Source organism: Lycium barbarum, chromosome 6 (genome assembly GCF_019175385.1).
Source record: "Lycium barbarum isolate Lr01 chromosome 6, ASM1917538v2, whole genome shotgun sequence".
NCBI lineage: Eukaryota > Viridiplantae > Streptophyta > Magnoliopsida > Solanales > Solanaceae > Lycium > Lycium barbarum.
This window is the reverse complement of record NC_083342.1, coordinates 116,806,734-116,824,498: the sequence shown is the minus strand read 5'-3', so window position 1 is coordinate 116,824,498 and position 17,765 is coordinate 116,806,734. Positions and strand designations below refer to the sequence as shown.

At 38.2% G+C, this 17,765-nt stretch overlaps 1 protein-coding gene across 3 annotated transcripts in view; it reads left to right on the top strand.

Moving 5' to 3' along the window:
* LOC132645753 (uncharacterized) overlaps window positions 1–16,578 on the top strand; it is a 30,575-nt gene extending 13,997 nt beyond the window's left edge. The window contains exons 13-51 of one of the 3 annotated variants that reach the window (XM_060362934.1): window positions 547–641; window positions 715–948; window positions 1,133–1,336; window positions 1,434–1,509; window positions 1,605–1,672; window positions 2,101–2,246; window positions 2,415–2,523; window positions 2,617–2,763; window positions 2,862–2,909; window positions 3,029–3,157; window positions 3,234–3,470; window positions 3,554–3,685; window positions 3,778–3,863; window positions 3,961–4,066; window positions 4,157–4,252; window positions 4,385–4,537; window positions 5,402–5,584; window positions 5,668–5,897; window positions 6,024–6,156; window positions 6,365–6,490; window positions 7,667–7,711; window positions 8,185–8,262; window positions 8,347–8,463; window positions 10,085–10,211; window positions 10,285–10,385; window positions 10,493–10,630; window positions 11,513–11,596; window positions 12,539–12,685; window positions 12,765–12,890; window positions 12,973–13,020; window positions 13,104–13,250; window positions 13,328–13,389; window positions 13,716–13,869; window positions 13,967–14,158; window positions 14,240–14,344; window positions 14,493–14,627; window positions 14,890–15,126; window positions 16,070–16,171; window positions 16,250–16,578. In XM_060362934.1, the coding sequence (XP_060218917.1) occupies window positions 547–641; window positions 715–948; window positions 1,133–1,336; window positions 1,434–1,509; window positions 1,605–1,672; window positions 2,101–2,246; window positions 2,415–2,523; window positions 2,617–2,763; window positions 2,862–2,909; window positions 3,029–3,157; window positions 3,234–3,470; window positions 3,554–3,685; window positions 3,778–3,863; window positions 3,961–4,066; window positions 4,157–4,252; window positions 4,385–4,537; window positions 5,402–5,584; window positions 5,668–5,897; window positions 6,024–6,156; window positions 6,365–6,490; window positions 7,667–7,711; window positions 8,185–8,262; window positions 8,347–8,463; window positions 10,085–10,211; window positions 10,285–10,385; window positions 10,493–10,630; window positions 11,513–11,596; window positions 12,539–12,685; window positions 12,765–12,890; window positions 12,973–13,020; window positions 13,104–13,250; window positions 13,328–13,389; window positions 13,716–13,869; window positions 13,967–14,158; window positions 14,240–14,344; window positions 14,493–14,627; window positions 14,890–15,126; window positions 16,070–16,171; window positions 16,250–16,396 (5,030 nt within the window). In that variant the 3' untranslated portion in view covers window positions 16,397–16,578. Of the gene's footprint in view, window positions 1–546; window positions 642–714; window positions 949–1,132; window positions 1,337–1,427; window positions 1,510–1,604; window positions 1,673–2,100; window positions 2,247–2,414; window positions 2,524–2,616; window positions 2,764–2,861; window positions 2,910–3,028; window positions 3,158–3,233; window positions 3,471–3,553; window positions 3,686–3,777; window positions 3,864–3,960; window positions 4,067–4,156; window positions 4,253–4,384; window positions 4,538–5,401; window positions 5,585–5,667; window positions 5,898–6,023; window positions 6,157–6,364; window positions 6,491–7,666; window positions 7,712–8,184; window positions 8,263–8,346; window positions 8,464–10,084; window positions 10,212–10,284; window positions 10,386–10,492; window positions 10,631–11,512; window positions 11,597–12,538; window positions 12,686–12,764; window positions 12,891–12,972; window positions 13,021–13,103; window positions 13,251–13,327; window positions 13,390–13,715; window positions 13,870–13,966; window positions 14,159–14,239; window positions 14,345–14,492; window positions 14,628–14,889; window positions 15,127–16,069; window positions 16,172–16,249 lie in introns of all 3 variants that reach the window. The other 2 variants (XM_060362935.1, XM_060362933.1) reach the window with 2 other exon arrangements.
* Window positions 16,579–17,765: the final 1,187 nt, after the last annotated feature.

Here is a 17,765-nt window from a genome sequence, read left to right as displayed (position 1 = left end):
TGGACTATACGATATATTCTCCTTTGAATGCCATTGGGAAGAGTGATATTATTGAATCTTTTTTTCTTGCTGCAGTACCTGTGAGATTGAGTTAAGCGATCAAGCCAAGGGCCCATTGTAATTTCTTTATAGAAAACTGCATGATTTGGGACTTCAAACATGATGGAGAACAAAATCATGCAGTTCTCTTATAAAGAAATTACAACGGACCCTTAGCTTGATCGCCAATGAATCATCTGTTTTAACTTTTAACTCAATCTCAAAGTTACTGCAGCAAGATAGAAAGATTCAATAATATCGCCAATGAATCTTCCCACTTTTAATTTCCATGCACACAGGTTAAATTTGTCTTTCTAAACTTTCCTACTTTGAGGCTTACTTTGCTTATTTCTCTTAATTGTTTGAAAAAAATAATTTTAAAACATTAATTGACTTAAAAAATTTAAAAGTTTATATCTTAAAACTTGTTTAAATTACTTTCCCTTTTTCTGATTTTGTTTCCTAGTTGAGTTAATTCTTCCTTGCGGTGTGAATTTGCTTTTGCAGGGTCACTTATTAAGAATCAGCTGGTAACTCATCTTGCACTTGGTATTGCCTTGCGAGCTGTCTTGGATGCATTGCGCAAGCCTGCTGATTCAAAGGTTTATTTCAGTGATTACACTTATCTTAAATGTTATTTCTGGTTTATATTATTGACAACTTCTCTGCATGCAGATGTTTGTTTTTGGAATTATGGCACTTGAACAGTTTGTTGATCGTCTGATTGAATGGCCGCAATACTGTAACCATATCTTGCAAATATCTCATCTCCGAGCAACTCATTCAGAGCTTGTTGCGTTCATTGAACGGGCACTCGCTAGGATATCACATGCTGAATCAGAGGTGGGCCACAGTCCCCCCGTTGATCAATTCCATGGTACTATTCCATCTTCCTCGATGAATACCGAGGTGAGTTATTCTGGTCTGATTATTTTTCTTAATTTAAAAATATTTTAGAAAAAACATTTTGCCGAATGGGTTAGTTTTTATTACTTTGTTTTGTGGTTGTTTTGTGGAAATTCTTTCACAGAGTAGTTTTATAGCTATCCTGCGCTAATCAAATAATTGGTGGCCTTCATTTTTTTTTTTCAAGGTTTCAACATTTCCAGTGGCTGGACAGGGTGGCTTGCGGCAAAATACACAAGGATCCTCTTCAAACCAGCTTCCTCAGAGACAACAGAGTTCCTTAGAGGAGAGGAAACCCTCTGCTGCTCTCTCTAGCTACTTGAAGCCAGTTTTATCACCTGCAGTGCAACCTGTCGCAGTTCCTTCAAGTGATAATGCTGGCATTCAGAAGGTATGCAACGAGCTTCTGTGAGACGTCTTTGGCCATATTATGATTTGTCTTTGCATATTATGAAATGTGACTCTTTTCGTGCTGGTTGTAGCCACAGGGTCCAGGCAGTACTTCAGCAGTACTCACATCTTCTCCTGGTTTTCTTCGCCCATCTAGATCTGTTACCTCAGCAAGTAATACACTGGCTTATCCTAGACCCATTTTTTTTTTCTTCCCTGCTGCTGTTGTAGACAGAGGTGCTGATGGATGTGACACTGATTTGTTATAGGGTTTGGTTCTGCTTTGAATATTGAAACACTTGTTGCTGCTGCAGAGAGAAGAGAAAAACCCATAGAGGTACTCTTGTTCATTATCTGTTTGGTGAGACTGCATGTTTTCTAGTGTCAGTTCCTGCACCAACATGTTTTATATGGGTTAATGTCCATGTTTGCTCTATCGTGAGCTTATCCCTATCAAACAGTTGTCAGTTGTCTATCTATGTTACTGTTTGCTCTTCCATTCTACTTTCACTCACTTTTCTAGGCTATGGTCTCTTTGTCTTCTATTTTGCTCAAGACTCACACGACATCCTGATGTCTTTTTATCCTTGGCTTTTCAACGGAATTAGTGAATTCTTCCTTGCAACGAATCATGAAAATCGGTAGTAGTGTCTAGATGTATCGAGGAGTTTTTTGGATTACAGATGGCATGGTTAAGAAGGGACTAAGCTAGGTCCTTGTAATATTGCCTGTCAATTTCTAAGTGAAGTCTCACTATTTTCACAGGCTCCTGCATCAGAAATACAGGATAAGATTTCATTTATTATCAATAACTTATCTGCGGCAAATATTGAAGCTAAAGCAAAAGAGTTCACTGGAATTTTGGAAGAGCAGTACTACCCGTGGTTTGCTCAGTATATGGTGATGAAAAGGTAAGTTTACACTATATTTCTTTGTGTTTAATCTATTTTTTTCCGGGTGAAAAAAGATCATTATAATATATAGGGGTTTGGTTTTACCTTGTAGCTTTGACTTTGCCCTTTCTTTCCCTTCCCCCAACTTTGAATGCCCCTTTTATGCCGTTGGTGATTCATTGACAGAGCAAGCATTGAGCCAAATTTTCATGACTTGTACCTGAAGTTCCTAGACAAAGCAAATTCGAAAGCTTTGTACAAGGAGATTGTCCAAGCAACTTACGAGAATTGCAAGGTCTTATAGCTACAGCTTTTTGCTTGAGTCAGTGCTGCTGAAGCCTGGTAGTAATATTCATTCGCTTCATATCTGGTTTCGGTTTTCTTTCAGGTTCTTTTAGGTTCAGAGTTGATAAAGTCAAGTTCAGAAGAACGTTCGTTGCTGAAAAACCTTGGAAGCTGGCTAGGCAAAATCACAATTGGAAGGAATCAAGTCTTGAGGGCGCGGGAGATCGATCCGAAGTCTTTGATTATAGAGGTTGTTGCATGTTAATGAATACTATTCTCTTCCAGTTGTTCAGGTTGTGGAATTGGTCTGTCTTAATCTTATGATTATTTATTTTCTCTCTTGTGCAGGCATATGAAAAAGGTTTGATGATTGCAGTTATTCCATTTACTTCGAAGGTTGGTCTTACTTGACTTCTCTTTTTGTCCCCCTCCTCCTCCTCTCTCTTCCCCTGCCTCCTTTTAAATGTAACTATTTTGGATTTTTGATGACATTCAATTTGTTTTGTGAGCTGCAGATTCTTGAACCGTGCCAAAGCAGTCTAGCATACCAACCACCTAACCCATGGACCATGGGTATTCTTGGGTTACTTGCTGAGATTTATGCAATGCCAAATCTCAAAATGAATCTCAAGTTTGACATTGAGGTTTGTGTTTTAGTTCTGGTTTGTGACCTTTCTGCACTGTACTTGAAGGAGTATAACCTATTTATTCGCTTTCCAGGTCCTGTTCAAAAATCTTGGTGTGGATCTAAAAGAGGTAGTTCCAACTTCTCTTCTTAAAGACAGAGTGAGAGAAGTTGAAGGAAATCCTGACTTCTCAAATAAGGATGCTGGATCTTCCCAACCACAGATGGTTGCTGATGTCAAATCTGGCATTATATCTTCTCTAAACCAGGTTGAACTACCACTTGAGGTTGCCAGTCCTCATCCTAGTGGCCCTTCACGAATTTTAACTCAGGTTTGGGCTTTTTTTGGTTTTGTTGTGTCGAAATGGCTTTTATGGTAACTAAGTTTCATGAACTGATTGTGTGGTGGATTCAGTATGCTGCTCCACTTCATCTTCCATCTGCTGCAATGACGGAAGATGAGAAGCTAGCAGCGCTTGGGCTGTCTGATCAGCTTCCTTCTGCTCAAGGCCTTTTACAAGGGCAATCACCATTTTCTGTGAGTCAGGTTTGTTGTCAGTGGTACTGTTACTTATTTGACAATTTCTTTGGTTATTGTTCTTGGGTAACTTCTTCTCACTTATAATTGTTCTCTTATAGCTTCCTGCTGCTGCATCTAATATAGAGCAGCAAGTTGTTGTCAATCCTAAGCTTCATGCTCTGGGGCTGCAGTTGCATTTTCAGAGGTTCGAAGTTCTAATAGCAGTTTCTTCCCTCCTGTTGTTGGTTCATTACTTACCAATTGTATTGTAATCCTCTATCATGTGTGATTCCTTTCCGCAGTGTACTTCCAATTGCAATGGATAGAGCTATCAAAGAGATAGTGTCCAGCATCGTGCAGCGCAGTGTTTCTATAGCAACTCAGACGACAAAGGAACTTGTTTTGAAGGTTTTTTCTTCTGAGACATCCCGTACATGATTTTAACACCCCCTTTGAAGGTCAATTGTTTTTCGACCTGGTTAAGAACACATATTGCAGGACTATGCCATGGAATCGGATGAGACCCGCATACGTAATGCTGCACATTTGATGGTTGCCAGTCTGTCAGGAAGTCTAGCTCATGTGACATGCAAGGTAGAGGAATACATTAATACCATTCTCGGTGTCTAATTTAGACATCAGATCTTTTTGATGATACCTTGGTACTTCAGAATATCCTAATTTTTCTTCCTTTGTTATTGGGGTATAATTGTGAATTGGTTTCAGGAACCTTTACGTGGTTCAATATCAGGCCAGCTTCGTACTTTACTTCAGGGATTGAGTATTGCAAGCGAGCTCCTTGAACAAGCTGTTCAGCTTGTTACTAATGACAATCTCGATCTTGGCTGTGCGATGATTGAACAAGCAGCAACAGAGAAGGTATGTTTCTGAATCTGCCTTGTGTTATGTCTAGGAGGTTGATGTCAAAATGCCATCCCGAACTCTGCATTCTGTATCTTGTTATAAGTTCTGGTAGCTAATCTTTGTTGTGTGATTGCTAACATTCAACAGCTCAAAACCTTGTCCAATGATTGTTTGGTTCAATATCATTTGACCTCAGTTGCTTTTCAGGATTCAGTGTATCTCAGATTGGGCTGGTAGTTAACTACCCTTCTCCTCTAATTATCAGGCTTTTGTCAATGCCTATATTTGAACCCATGGCGTGCGCCTAACCCATACATCCTGTGCTACGCTCTCACCACTTTTTTTCCTGCTGGGGGCACTTTTTCCACCTCCTTTACCTTCTAAAGTAGTATTCATTGTTTTGATGTTTTGGTTGTTGATGTTAACAGCCTTCAATAGTAATAGTCACTGTTTTGATGTTTTGGTTGTCGTGATGTTAACACTCTTTATATAGGAAACTATTAATACCATGTGATAGATTTTGATTGGAAGTTAGATTATTTCGTGATGTGGAAATTTCATTCAACTTGCTATTGTTTTTGTCTATTGTATTCTTCTAAGTGCTTGAAAAGGTGTTTGTTGATAATAAAGGTGATGCAAATCATGATTATGAACCTAGATTTGACAGAATTTTTGGTTATGAACTCATGCAAGTAGCGATACAATATTTTTGTAAAACTACAGGCGGTCTAATCTGTATAACCCATGTATTTATTGTGCTAGAAATTTCCTTGAGGATATTGTATGCAAATCTGATTGTGCTTCTGCTGGATCAAAGTTGACTAATCCTCTCTGAGCCATTTTCTATGTCTTGTTTCTGTCTGTGTAATGCATTTGCAGGCTATACAGACTATTGATGGAGAAATAGCTCAGCAGCTTAACATAAGGAGGAAGCACAGAGAGGGTGTCGGTCCCACATTCTTTGATGCAAGCCTTTATACACAAGGACATATGGGTGGGTTACCGGAAGCTCTTCGCCCTAAACCTGGCCGCTTATCCCATTCTCAGCAACGAGTTTATGAGGTACTTGTTTTCCGTTACTTCCTCTGTAAGAGACTTGGCTGATTAACGTGGAACCATAAACTCACCTCCGGCTTGTCTTACAGGATTTTGTCCGCTTGCCTTGGCAAAATCAATCAAGTCAAAGCGCAAACGCTGTGCCTGCTGCTCCCTCAACTTCTTCTGGCAGTGGTGGTGTCTCCAGGGCGTATATGTCAGGAACTGGGCAAATGAACCCCAACCTTTACTCGTCTGGCCTTGTAAATGCAGGAATAAGTGCTGTTCCGCAGCCATTGGAAATATCAGAAGAGATAGATACTTCGTCTCAACTTAATAGGTTTTTTTTTTTACCCTTTTCATGTTGATGGGCTCTTCATTGACTTGTCTCTTAGACTCTCTTCCACAACTGACATGGTGATCTTGGATTTCTTTTTCCTATCCTCCTCTGTCTGTTTTATCTCAGTGCTTCCTCTCCCCATCTTGGGATGGGTGATACTGTCACTTCCAACAGTTTTGAAACTGAGGCTATCGTTGAACCATTCACATCGGTCTCAGCTCCTGAATTGCATCCAGTGGAACCATCAAGTGTTGCAAAGGTTGGTTAAGGTTTCTTCCCTTTGTATGCCGTAGGCCAATGTTCTTTTCCTGTGTAGTGGAATGAAAAGCATCCAAGTTGAGCAGACTGGATGTTGAGAATTCATATAGCCGAACCCACTAGATTGGGATTAGTGGTTCTAGTTGTATATAGGCATTTTGGTGATTAAATAACCTCTGTGATCAACAATTCTTAATCATTTCTTATAGGAGTCAGGAGCTTCTTTACAGCCATCAAATGCAACAGCTACCTCTGAACGTGCTGGAAATAGTATCTCCGAGCCGCTGCTGACTACTGGTGATGCGTTGGATAAGTACCAGATTATCTCTGAAAAGGTTTGAGACCCATTTTCTGTTGTTAATGTGTTTCATGTTTCTAGAAATCAAACACGCTGCTTGGATGGCTGAGTTGTGTTTATTTCCGTACAAATTCCTGCAAACTATTGTTCAGATATGTATTGTTGGATTTATGCTGATAGCTTGATTGTGCATAATGCTATTATGTATATCTGTATTGATCCTTGTAAACTTCCTCTCACAAGGTAGGGGTAAGGTCTGCGTACAGTCTACCCTCCCCCTCCCCGAACCCCACTTGTGGGATCACACTGTGTGTGTTGTTGTTGTTATCCTTGTAAACACGCCTACAGATACCGAAGTTTAATAGTTTACTCTATGTTGATTTTGCCATCATGAACCCACATCTTACATGGCTACAGTGGATGTACGAACTCCTTAATGGGGTACTTGCTAATGTTTGGACTTACATACCTGTATCTGACATTCACACTATTCCAAGCTAACATAGCTTGAAAATATCCATATTTACATGCAAGCATTTTCGGTCCAAACGTCATGCTGCTCAAGTTTCCAGAGTCATGATGATCGATGCATATGAAGAAAATTATATGCGTATCTGTGCTTTTGTGGTGTCTCCATAGGGGATTGAAGAATTAGGTTTGCATGAATCAATGTGGTGATTTGTGGCGCGTGCCAAAAAGGGGAATAGCTCCTTTGACTTTTTGGCAAGTTGCATTTTAGGATTGTTGTTACTTGTAAAAGATGGTAAGTAATATTTACTAGTTGGGATCAATATGCTGTAAAAATATCCTGCGAAGCTCTGCTCTGTTTCTTTCTTTTCTGGAATTGGGGAAGAGGAAAGGCAGTGAGAGCAAACATGAAATCAGATTCAGAAGGATGAAAATTTTCATATGTTATATAATATGTATAGTTAATTACTTAATTTTATTACTGTGAACCCAGTACTAAGAGGGTGCTGGAGTATACCAAAATGTATAAAATGGCGTAAGCCTGAAGAGAATTGAAAAACTTTATCAAAGTGTCTACTTTGTATCAGAGGTCTTTTGTCATGGTTTATAGTTGCCTTCTTATTTTCTCTCTTATCTTGTGGTGCTTTAGGTTCATTCAGTACTTGGTATAATTCCATGTGGTTGTTTTCTGCAAATATCTTCCCCTTTTTGTTAGCTAATATTATCGTATTTGGTCCTTGTACAGCTTGAAAGCCTGGTGAGTGAAGAAGCTAAAGAGGCAGAAATTCAGGTACCCCCCCCGGCGAGCATTTTTTTGTGAAGCAACCTTGAATGCTGTTACATTGGGGGATTTTGCACTTACATTTCTTATGTGTGTTCTGTACGTTAGAAGTATTCTCGGCAAAACTGGTTGTTTTTATAGATCTGTGGGAAAAATCCCATATGTTCATCCGGTTTGAGCCTATGCGACAAACTAAGCCTAGTATTTAGGTGGAGAAGGTAAGAGGGGCGGGCCCAGGATCCCGAGCTTCGAAGGCTGCTGTTGGTCCTAGTGGTTGGCTCCATACGGATCACCGTATAAAGAACCCGTATGTTCACTAGACATTATAGAATCCCAGTAGTAGGAGCTAGGAGAGAGCTATGAGTTCTGAGCTTTTTCTGTAAACTGTAATGATGGCCCAGCACATCCTCTGTGTTACACATGTAATGTTGTTACTGTTCTAAAAAAATAAAAAACCCACATATTCACATGTTTGTTTGCAGGCACTTCTTCTTGAAGTTCCGGCAATCATCCTGAAATGCATTAGTAGAGATGAGGCTGCCTTGGCAGTGGCCCAGAAGGTTAATCTTCTTCTGAATTGAATGGAAATAATTTCCAGTTCACCATGATTTCATTTCTAAAGTTCTAAGTGTTCTTTTGTGCAGGCTTTCAAGGGGTTGTATGAAAATGCATCAAATAGTGCACATGTTGGTGCTCATCTTGCAATTCTGGCTTCTATCCGTGATGTCAGCAAGCTTTTTGTTAAGGAGCTAACTAGTTGGGTATGGAAGTGACCCCAAGCTTCGTTGTTTCCTTATTTATTTACTTATTTTTTATTTATTATAGTCTCTCCTTTGTTTTTTGATAAATAATTTCAGTGTATTTTTCTCCTCTTTGTAAGCAACTTGAATGTTTTCACTCTATTTATAATCCTATCTTTTCAGCACTCTGTTTACTGTTTAATTTCTTCATCTGCTGTGCCGTGTTTATCCGGTATGACAATGCCATCTAGTTTTGGTCGTTGGAATCTAATGGTAGTTTAAAAATTAAGTTGTCTTAGAAGATGTTCTTTATTACTTCGAAAAGTCCCTTCTGCAAGCAGTTCCTGGGTAATTTGGAAACTCAAGCATTTGAATGAGTGCTCTCTTTCTTCTTTAAGCAATCATCTCCTTTTAGAACTTAGAAGTTGCAGCCATGTATACTAGAATGGGATCACCAGGTGCAAGTTTCATAAATACATTGTATGTGTGAACTTCTCTTTCATACTTACTAAATATCATGTTACACAGGTGCAAGAATAACTATCGGTCATTTTCCTCGGCTTATCATGTAATTCTTGTTTGGTATCACTACAGACTTTTTTTTTCCTGAACTGGTTTTTGTGTATTCCTCAGCATTTAGGACATGCTGGAGACCTTCAAAAGTGTTACAGCAGGAACATGAACAAGGAAATAGAAATACTTACAGGGATTTTAATAAATCTACAAACTGATATCTTCTAGTTCTATTTCTTTGCGCCAAAAGTAGAAAATTGCTATACAATTCTATTTGATTTTCTGAATGGAATTGTATCTATCTTCAAAACATCTCCCTTTCCTCTCCCTCCCGACTGTCCACCATATGTAGTGTGGGATTATCCTCCACCGTTTCTTCCGACTCTTGCTGCCTCCTCTCTTCATCCAACACCTAAGCAAATCTGCAGTGTGTTAAGGCATAGTCCATTTTGTCTTTGTTACGTTGAGAATTAAGGACCACAGTTGTGCAGTGAATTTGGAATGTAGAAATAGATGCTTGTTGGTTTCATCTGTTTCATTACACAAGAAACATCTGGAAACTATGATGGCACCTTTTCTCTTTAAAACTTCATTTGTCAAACAAGCCCTCCTTGCCACCAACCATGTGAAGCATTTCACCTTGTCTGGAGCTGGGCACTTCCCTAAGTTTCTCCATAGCTTTGGCTGCTTTCTTTCTGCAGATTACACTGCACACTTAGCTAAAGATAAGGCATAATGTAAGGAAAAGATCCATATAGGTGATAGCCACTAGTTGAGGATCTGTTTTAGACTGGTTATAAGATTTCTATTATCATTATTATTATAGGTATTATATATATATATATATATATATATATATATATATATAATTTTTAAAATATTATTCGTCACTTTTATTTTATTTAGTATCATGATATGATGAAATGAGCTTAAATGAAGAAGTGAAGTTAGGACTGATGCGGGGTTGTTGTTGTTTGTCATGTCATAGTGTTAATATTGGCCAGGGTGGTATCTTTTAGTTTAACTCATGCAGGTTGCTGACCCTTCCAATAAATGAACATACAGAGAAATTAGATGATTGGAAGCGTACTTTTATTCATTGCTACATTTGATTACTATCTTTTGGCAGGTTATTTACTCTGATGAGGAGCGGAAGTTCAACAAAGACATTACAGTTGGTTTGATACGCAGTGAACTGCTCAACCTTGCTGAGTATAATGTGCACATGGCTAAATTACTTGATGCTGGCAGAAACAGTATGTAATTTGTTTTTCAATTGATGTTTTATTGAGTGTAAAAAACACTAATTCTTTTTTGTCTGACATGCAGAGTGTGCTACTGAATTTGCCATTTCTCTTATTCAAACACTGGTGATAAGTGATTCTAGAGTCATATCCGAGCTACAAAACCTTGTTGATGTACTTGCTAAGGTACAATTCCCTTATCTTTTCAATTCGTCTTATCTTTTTTACACCATCCTTTTCTTTTTTCTGCTCTGATACAGTGGTAGGTCATTATCTATATTTTCATGGTGCAGATTGCAGCCAGGCCAGGTTCTCCTGAGTCTCTACAACAACTAGTGGAGATTGCTAAGAACCCTGCAGCTAATGCTGCTGCACTGTCTAGTGTTACTTTTGGGAAGGATGATAGCAACAAACAATCTAGAGACAAAAAGGTTTCTCAAAATATCCCTTTTCACAATATTGATTGGGCAAATTGGCCTATTGGGTTGTGTGTACCACCTCATCATAGAAGATTAGTTGGTTAGAAAAGGCTAGCTTTTGTGCTTGTCAGAAAATGAACTTTTTTTATTTTTATTTTTTTTAAAACTTATTTGTGTCTTCAAACAAACAACCTAAGCATGCACATAATTTTCTTATGATGGGTATCACATCCTCCACTGAGTTTCAAGCCGTGTGCCAGCTGGCGCTCGGGGATTTTCAGTTATCAAACAAAATTGTGATGAATAGCTTTGAGACTCAAACCAACGACCTGTGCATGCCATGTGCCTTGTCAAATTGGGTGTACTGTTTAATTTAAAAGGTGATATCATTAGAGAACATTTTATTTACTTTGTAGTCATTAACATGTAAAAATTGCTTCTATGATGTCTATCTAGTTTGAGATCTTGCTAAACTTTGATCTGCAAAGGGAAAAAACTCTCCAGAAGAGAACTGTAAACAACCCCAGCAATAAAACAGTATTTTTGTTGCCTATTTTTGCAGAACACATTCTTAGTGTCTGTAAGGCCTTTTGCCTCCTTCAATCTTGAGAAACTTTTGTATGATTCTACTTCTAACCTTTTATATAATTTATTTTTATCTTTAAATTTTCCATCTGAATTTGGGAATCACGTTCTCTCCGTTAAGTAACTATATGTTGTATATAAACAATATAAAGTACTAATATGTAATTTTTGTAAGAATATTAGTGGTGAGTCAATATTAGGTTTTAACATAGCTAAACTGTTGAGTGAAGTCAGTTGAATGATTGTAGCAAAATAGGCATTCCATCTCTGCTTCACGTACATTTTGATTTCCAGTCAATACTTGAACAGATTGCCGTGACTGCTACTGGTACCAGAGATGATTATGGTGCTCCTGAATATGTTGAACCTGATCCTGCAGGCTTCCGCGAGCAGGTATGTCCTTTTTTTAATGTGCTTGCAGCTTTTTCCGTATTGGTTAAGACTAAAGTATAGTTAAAATTGGAATAAAGAAATTGTTAACAGGTTCCAGCAACTTTAATTTCTTGTTTCGATGCTGTTATTTTAGAAGTGAAGTAATTTTATAGATAATCTAGCACAAAGGGTGTGCTATTACAACTGTACAATAAGTTAGAAGCAAAACAGCATATTTTTCTTGTTTTGCTTCTAAGAGTTTGTACAGTTGAGAACCTACACTATTTCTGCTGTTTTGCTTCTAAGATATTGTACAATTGAGAACCTACACTAGGAAGAAGGAGAATCTCTTTTACTGGTTGTTTTCTTTTTGCTGGATATTTCTTATTACTCCTCCTGCACGTCCTGCTTGCAAGGCTTCGGGGGAGAGTTGGAGGAAAGTGTTCTTACTTTGATTCATGTTGATGCGATTGTTTGCTGGAGAGAACACAGGAAAGTAGTTTCAGTTGGTGTACAAAGAAGCGTAAAGCCAAAGGCAAAATATCTTTAGTGATAAGATGTTGAACAGTTACAATAGTACATGTAGCTCTTTTTTAAGAAGATTAAGAAGATTGTTGATAGCTAATTCTACTAAGCGAAGGCTGGTGCACTTGTTTTATGCTGTTCTATACTCTGTAACATGAACAGAAACATCAAGAAGCAGAGTCTTTTTTTTTTTGTATCTGCAAGTTCGAATTGTATGGTGTCCAGCCTGGTTTTGCAAGTTGGAAAACATCTTTTATCACTTTTGTCATGTGAGAGTGGCCTCTAACTGAGGAATTATTAAGGATCATTTAATCTAAGGTGTGATGCCCTCCTGTGAGCATGTACAATATAATGAAAAAGGGGCAGTTTTCATCTTGGCCTTTTGCCATCTCTTCCTTTCGGTCTCTTATGTTGCTGTTGGATCATTGACATATGTAGGTCTCAATGCTGTTTGCCGAGTGGTATCGTATTTGTGAAATTCCTGGAGCGAATGATGCAACTCATGCTCATTATATCTTGCAATTAAACCAGAGTGGCCTATTAAAAGGCGATGAAACTTCAGATCGTTTTTTCCGCAGACTCACGGTGAATTTTACCTATTCAATTAGTCAAGCACTATTAAGTGTTTAAGCTTTTATTGCAAGCTAATTACTTGATAATTCAGGAACTTTCTGTTTCGCATTGCCTTTCATCTGAGGTCATTAGTTCAACCCCTCAATCTCACCAAGTACAACCTCTATCATTCCTTGCAATTGATATCTATGCGAAATTAGTGTTCTCAATCTTGAAGGTTGGTATATTTTCCTGAAGTACTTCCTACTGTCCTTCGTTAGATTAGTTGTTGCCTGATTGCTATCTGTCTCTTTGGCTAGTTTTATCCCGTGGATCAAGGATCTAGTAAATTATTGCTGCTTCCAAAGGTACGGAAATGCTCTATAATTTCTTATAGGTTACTGTTTCTTATCTGGTCTTTGGACTTATATACCTTTGCTTTCATTGACAGGTTCTCGCTGTGACTGTCAAATTCATCCAGAAAGACGCTGAGGAAAAGAAGATGACCTTTAATCCTAGACCGTATTTTAGGCTTTTCATTAATTGGCTAGTGGATCTCAGTTCCCTGGATCCTGTTTTTGACGGTGCAAATTTTCAGGTATATTCCTATTATCCTTGTTTATGTTCGTACCTAGATCTTCAGTTACAAAACTGATCTCTGCTGGGGCCTTTCAGGTTTTAACAGCTTTAGCCAATGCTTTCCATGCTCTTCAGCCCCTCAAAGTTCCAGGATTCAGGTAACAGTTTTTCCGGTATGGTAGAGTAACTGCCCACTCAAAAGTAAATTATTCTTTAAGGAAAAGCAATGGACTCGGTAAAAGGATAGGTAAATTATTGCTTCATATTCAAGACACATAATTGCATATATAGCGTGTTTAAATTAAATATCTTCTCCAGAGAGGATAGGTAATTAAATTAGTTTGGGCATGGAATTGTTACATTAAAGAAAATACTGCGTGTTGTAATAGGATTAGTTATTGGTTTTTTTTCTTTTGATATGTAATCTACTATAAGTACATTTGTGTGCTTGTCTGAGTGACTAACTTAAATGAGTTGCTTTCAGCTTTGCATGGCTTGAACTTGTAAGTCATCGAAGTTTTATGCCAAAACTACTTGCTGGAAATGCCCAAAAGGGATGGCCTTATTTTCAACGATTATTGGTGGATCTCTTCCAGTTTATGGAGCCCTTTCTGAGGAATGCTGAGCTAGGAGAACCGGTTGGTTTTGAATAAATATGTGTTTTTTTCAATCTTTCCTGTCATGTGTTGCTTAAACCCCGGATATCAATTAATGTTCTTCGTTTTCATGTGCTAGGTCCAGTTTCTGTATAAAGGGACTCTCAGGGTTTTGTTGGTTCTCCTTCATGATTTTCCGGAGTTTCTCTGTGACTACCATTTCAGCTTCTGTGATGTTATCCCTCCAAGCTGCATACAGATGCGAAATATAATTTTAAGTGCATTTCCTCGCAACATGAGGCTTCCTGATCCATCAACTCCCAACTTAAAGGTAATTAGTCTTGTGAATCTTATGGATGATTTTCTCTACCGTTGCCTAGTTTGAAAATGACCTCTTTTTTGGTGTCTGTAGATTGATCTACTTGCAGAGATTAGTCAATCCCCTCGCATTCTTTCTGAAGTTGATGCAGCTCTTAAATCAAAGCAGATGAAGGGTGATGTAGATGAATACCTGAAGGTAATCCTAACATAAACAAAACCTTGTTTCTTCACTGTACACAGCATGTATATATGTGTAGGGTGAGAGTAGGAGAATATAAATTATATATATGCATATGGCTTTCCTGTCTGATCATCTTTTTTTACACTGTCCTGAATGATCGCAGACAAGGCAACAGGGGTCTCCATTTTTGAGTGAATTGAAGCAGAAGCTGCTGCTATTGCCAAGTGAAGCTGCCAAGGCTGGGACACGCTACAATGTACCCCTTATCAATTCCCTTGTACTCTATGTTGGGATGCAGGTAAATTCATGGTTCAACTGCTTTCTTGCCTTGTTTTTACCCGTTATGGCGGTACCCCATAAATTTTCTCTCCACGAGAAATTTGTGTGCTAGTGAAGTCAAAATGGGTGCTCTGTCATTACATTTTTAATTTATTCCAGGCGTGTATGATTTTTCCTATCAGCTTTTTGTTAAGCTTTTGCCCTTCTGTAGTTGCGTTTCATGTTTTTGTTTAGTCCATTTTCATTACCCTGTATTTATTACCTTTGCGGTGTTGCTGTAGGCTATCCAGCAGCTGCAGGCAAAAACTCCTCATGCACAGTCGATGCCCAGTAGTGTTCCATTTGCTGTGTTCTTGGTTGGTGCTGCTCTAGATGTTTTCCAGACTTTGATAATGGACTTGGACACCGAGGGCCGTTACTTGTTTTTGAATGCAGTCGCTAACCAATTGCGATACCCAAATAATCACACACATTACTTCTCCTTTATTCTGCTCTACTTATTTGCAGAATCGAACCAGGTGCTCAAGTACTTTCATTTAGTTTTCCTATTTAGATTTGTGGTTGTCACTTGATTTCTTTTGCTTTCAATTGTTTCAATGATGATGTTCATCATGATTATGTGGTTTGCTGTATTTATTTGTACACACGTGTGACAAACTTCTGTCTCATTTTATATCGCAAGGTTTGGACTAAGGTCGTAATATTTATATACGCGCGGACACAAACGCGCACAAACTCTCCCGGTTTTTTGACGTACATTTTTCATGTTTTTGAAATGAAATTTACATATTTGAAAACTGCAAAGTGACATATGCTACAATAGTTAATTAATCAAAATATTCACTTCGCAGTTTTGAAACATCAAAGAGATCCCTCCCCCCTTTCCAGAATAGGAGTGAAGCTTGCTCTGCTTCGGTTTCGGCTTTTCTCATTAGCTGCATTATTGCACGCCAAGAGAATGCGCCTCTTGGTGTGTGTGTTTTGGTTGCATTCCTCGTCTATGGACCTCATCCTTATTTTATGTAACTGAGTAATTATTTTCTGCAATGCTGAATGAGTACTTACTATACAACAACAACATACTCAGTGAAATCTCACAAGTGGGGTTTGGAAGAGTACTTACTATAATAATATTATTTTTGTTAAAACGCGGAAAATATTTACCATAATAATATTGTTTCACTGTCTGAATGTTCTTTAAAATTCACGTGCCACGGATGGCCTGATGAGGATGTTAGGTTCATATTATAAACTATTTCAGTCCAATTTGTTGATTCTTGGTTTTTGGTTCAAGGTCTTCCTCTGTATTCCTCTCTTGTTCAGTGTTATGGATGTTTAATATGCACTGCTTTCAGCAGATTGAGACTACTATATGAACTATGTGAAGACTGCTTAGACATTTGATTTATCTAGTTACATTTTGGATCGTTCTAAATCGTTAATTTGCTTTGAATGGAGCAGGAAATGATCCAAGAGCAGATAACCAGAGTCCTATTAGAACGCCTGATTGTAAATCGACCTCATCCATGGGGTCTTCTGATCACGTTCATTGAGTTGATAAAGGTATTTTGTGTATATTTATGCTCATGCTATCTTCATTCCGTTTGGTGTCTTCTCAACGCATTATTGCTTGTTCAACAGAATCCGAGGTACAACTTTTGGAGTCGACCATTTACAAGATGTGCCCCAGAGATCGAGAAGCTGTTTGAATCCGTCTCAAGGTCATGTGGTGGCCCTAAACCCGTGGATGAGAACGTGGTGTCAGGTGGAATACCTGATATCCATTAGCTGAATTTTGTTGCCTGGTAGTATTATGTTTGTAATTTGCTGAATCTCTTTTTCTGACCTGTTCATAGTGTGTAGGCATAAATAATTTAATGCTGGTTGTAGTGAAAACTGGTGATGCTACTGTTGGTCGCAAATGGATTTTTGTAACTGAAAACTTCTTTAGAATTCTGCCTTTTCATTTAGCTGTGTGCTTGTCAGAAAGTTTCTCTGCAATGATGTTTTCTCTGCTATGCTGTTGATTGAACTGTATACCTTTCACTGTAAATAGTTTCTGTTTTCTCTGATTTACTTGACCAAGATTAGTACCAAAAGTAGCCGTTGAAAGCTGGGGATGATGCTCCTGCCCTTCGATCCTTCACTTAAATGCTAGGCGTAATTTGCTTGGCGTAGCACTCGAACTTGTGACTGAAACTTCAAATTGTTGCTTGATGTACGGCTTGAACCTGTGGCCAGCTTCTATTCAAACCTTCTTTTGTCAAGTTGAATTAATTTTTTCATATATTTATAATTGGTATTATGATATAGAAATTTCGGGTGGGGTGGAGGTAAGATTTTTTTTTCATTTTTTATAAATTATTTATAAAAGTAAAATATATGAAATTGAATTTTTTTTGGGGGGGGGGGGGGGGGGTTGAGGTGAGAATTTTTTTTCCATTTTTTATGTGAAAGTAAAATATATGAAACTGAAATTTGGGGGAGGGGTTAGGGTGTGGTAAGAATTTTTTTCCATTTTTATAAAAAAAAATAAAAGTAAAATATATGATTTTTTTGGGGGGTGGGGGGGGGGGGGAGGGGGTTTCGTCGAGGGGTGGGGTCGTGGGTAAGATTTGTTTTTACAATTTTTATAAAAGTAAAAATTGAAATTTGGGGGTGGGGGGAGCGGGGCGAGGGGGTGGGGTGGCTTGGGGTGGGGGTAGGAGTCAGAGTAGGAGGTAAGATTTTTTTTTTTCATTTTTTATAAAAGTAAAATAAAGTATATGAAATAAAAAAATTGTGACCGGGTGTGGGGGGGTGGGCATGGCGGGGTGGGTTGTGTGGGAGGTAAGAAAGAAATTTCTCATTTTCGAAATGAGTTGTTATTGGGTCTAGTGTGTTCTTATATGGATATTCATATTTTATTCATATTTGTCCATATTTTTATGGGTTAAAAATATACTTGAAGCCCATATTTATCCATCTAAAATATGAGTGATCCAGCTCACTAAAATGTGGGTTAAATGGGTCAATTTTCTAAATATGAGCGGGTTAATTTTCTAAATATGGGCTCAAATTGCCACCACTGTAGCTATGATGCTTCTATCTGACGCTGCCATATTTGGAAGCATAATGAAGAGGAAATTATAATGCCTGTTCTATAAATATTGCTTGA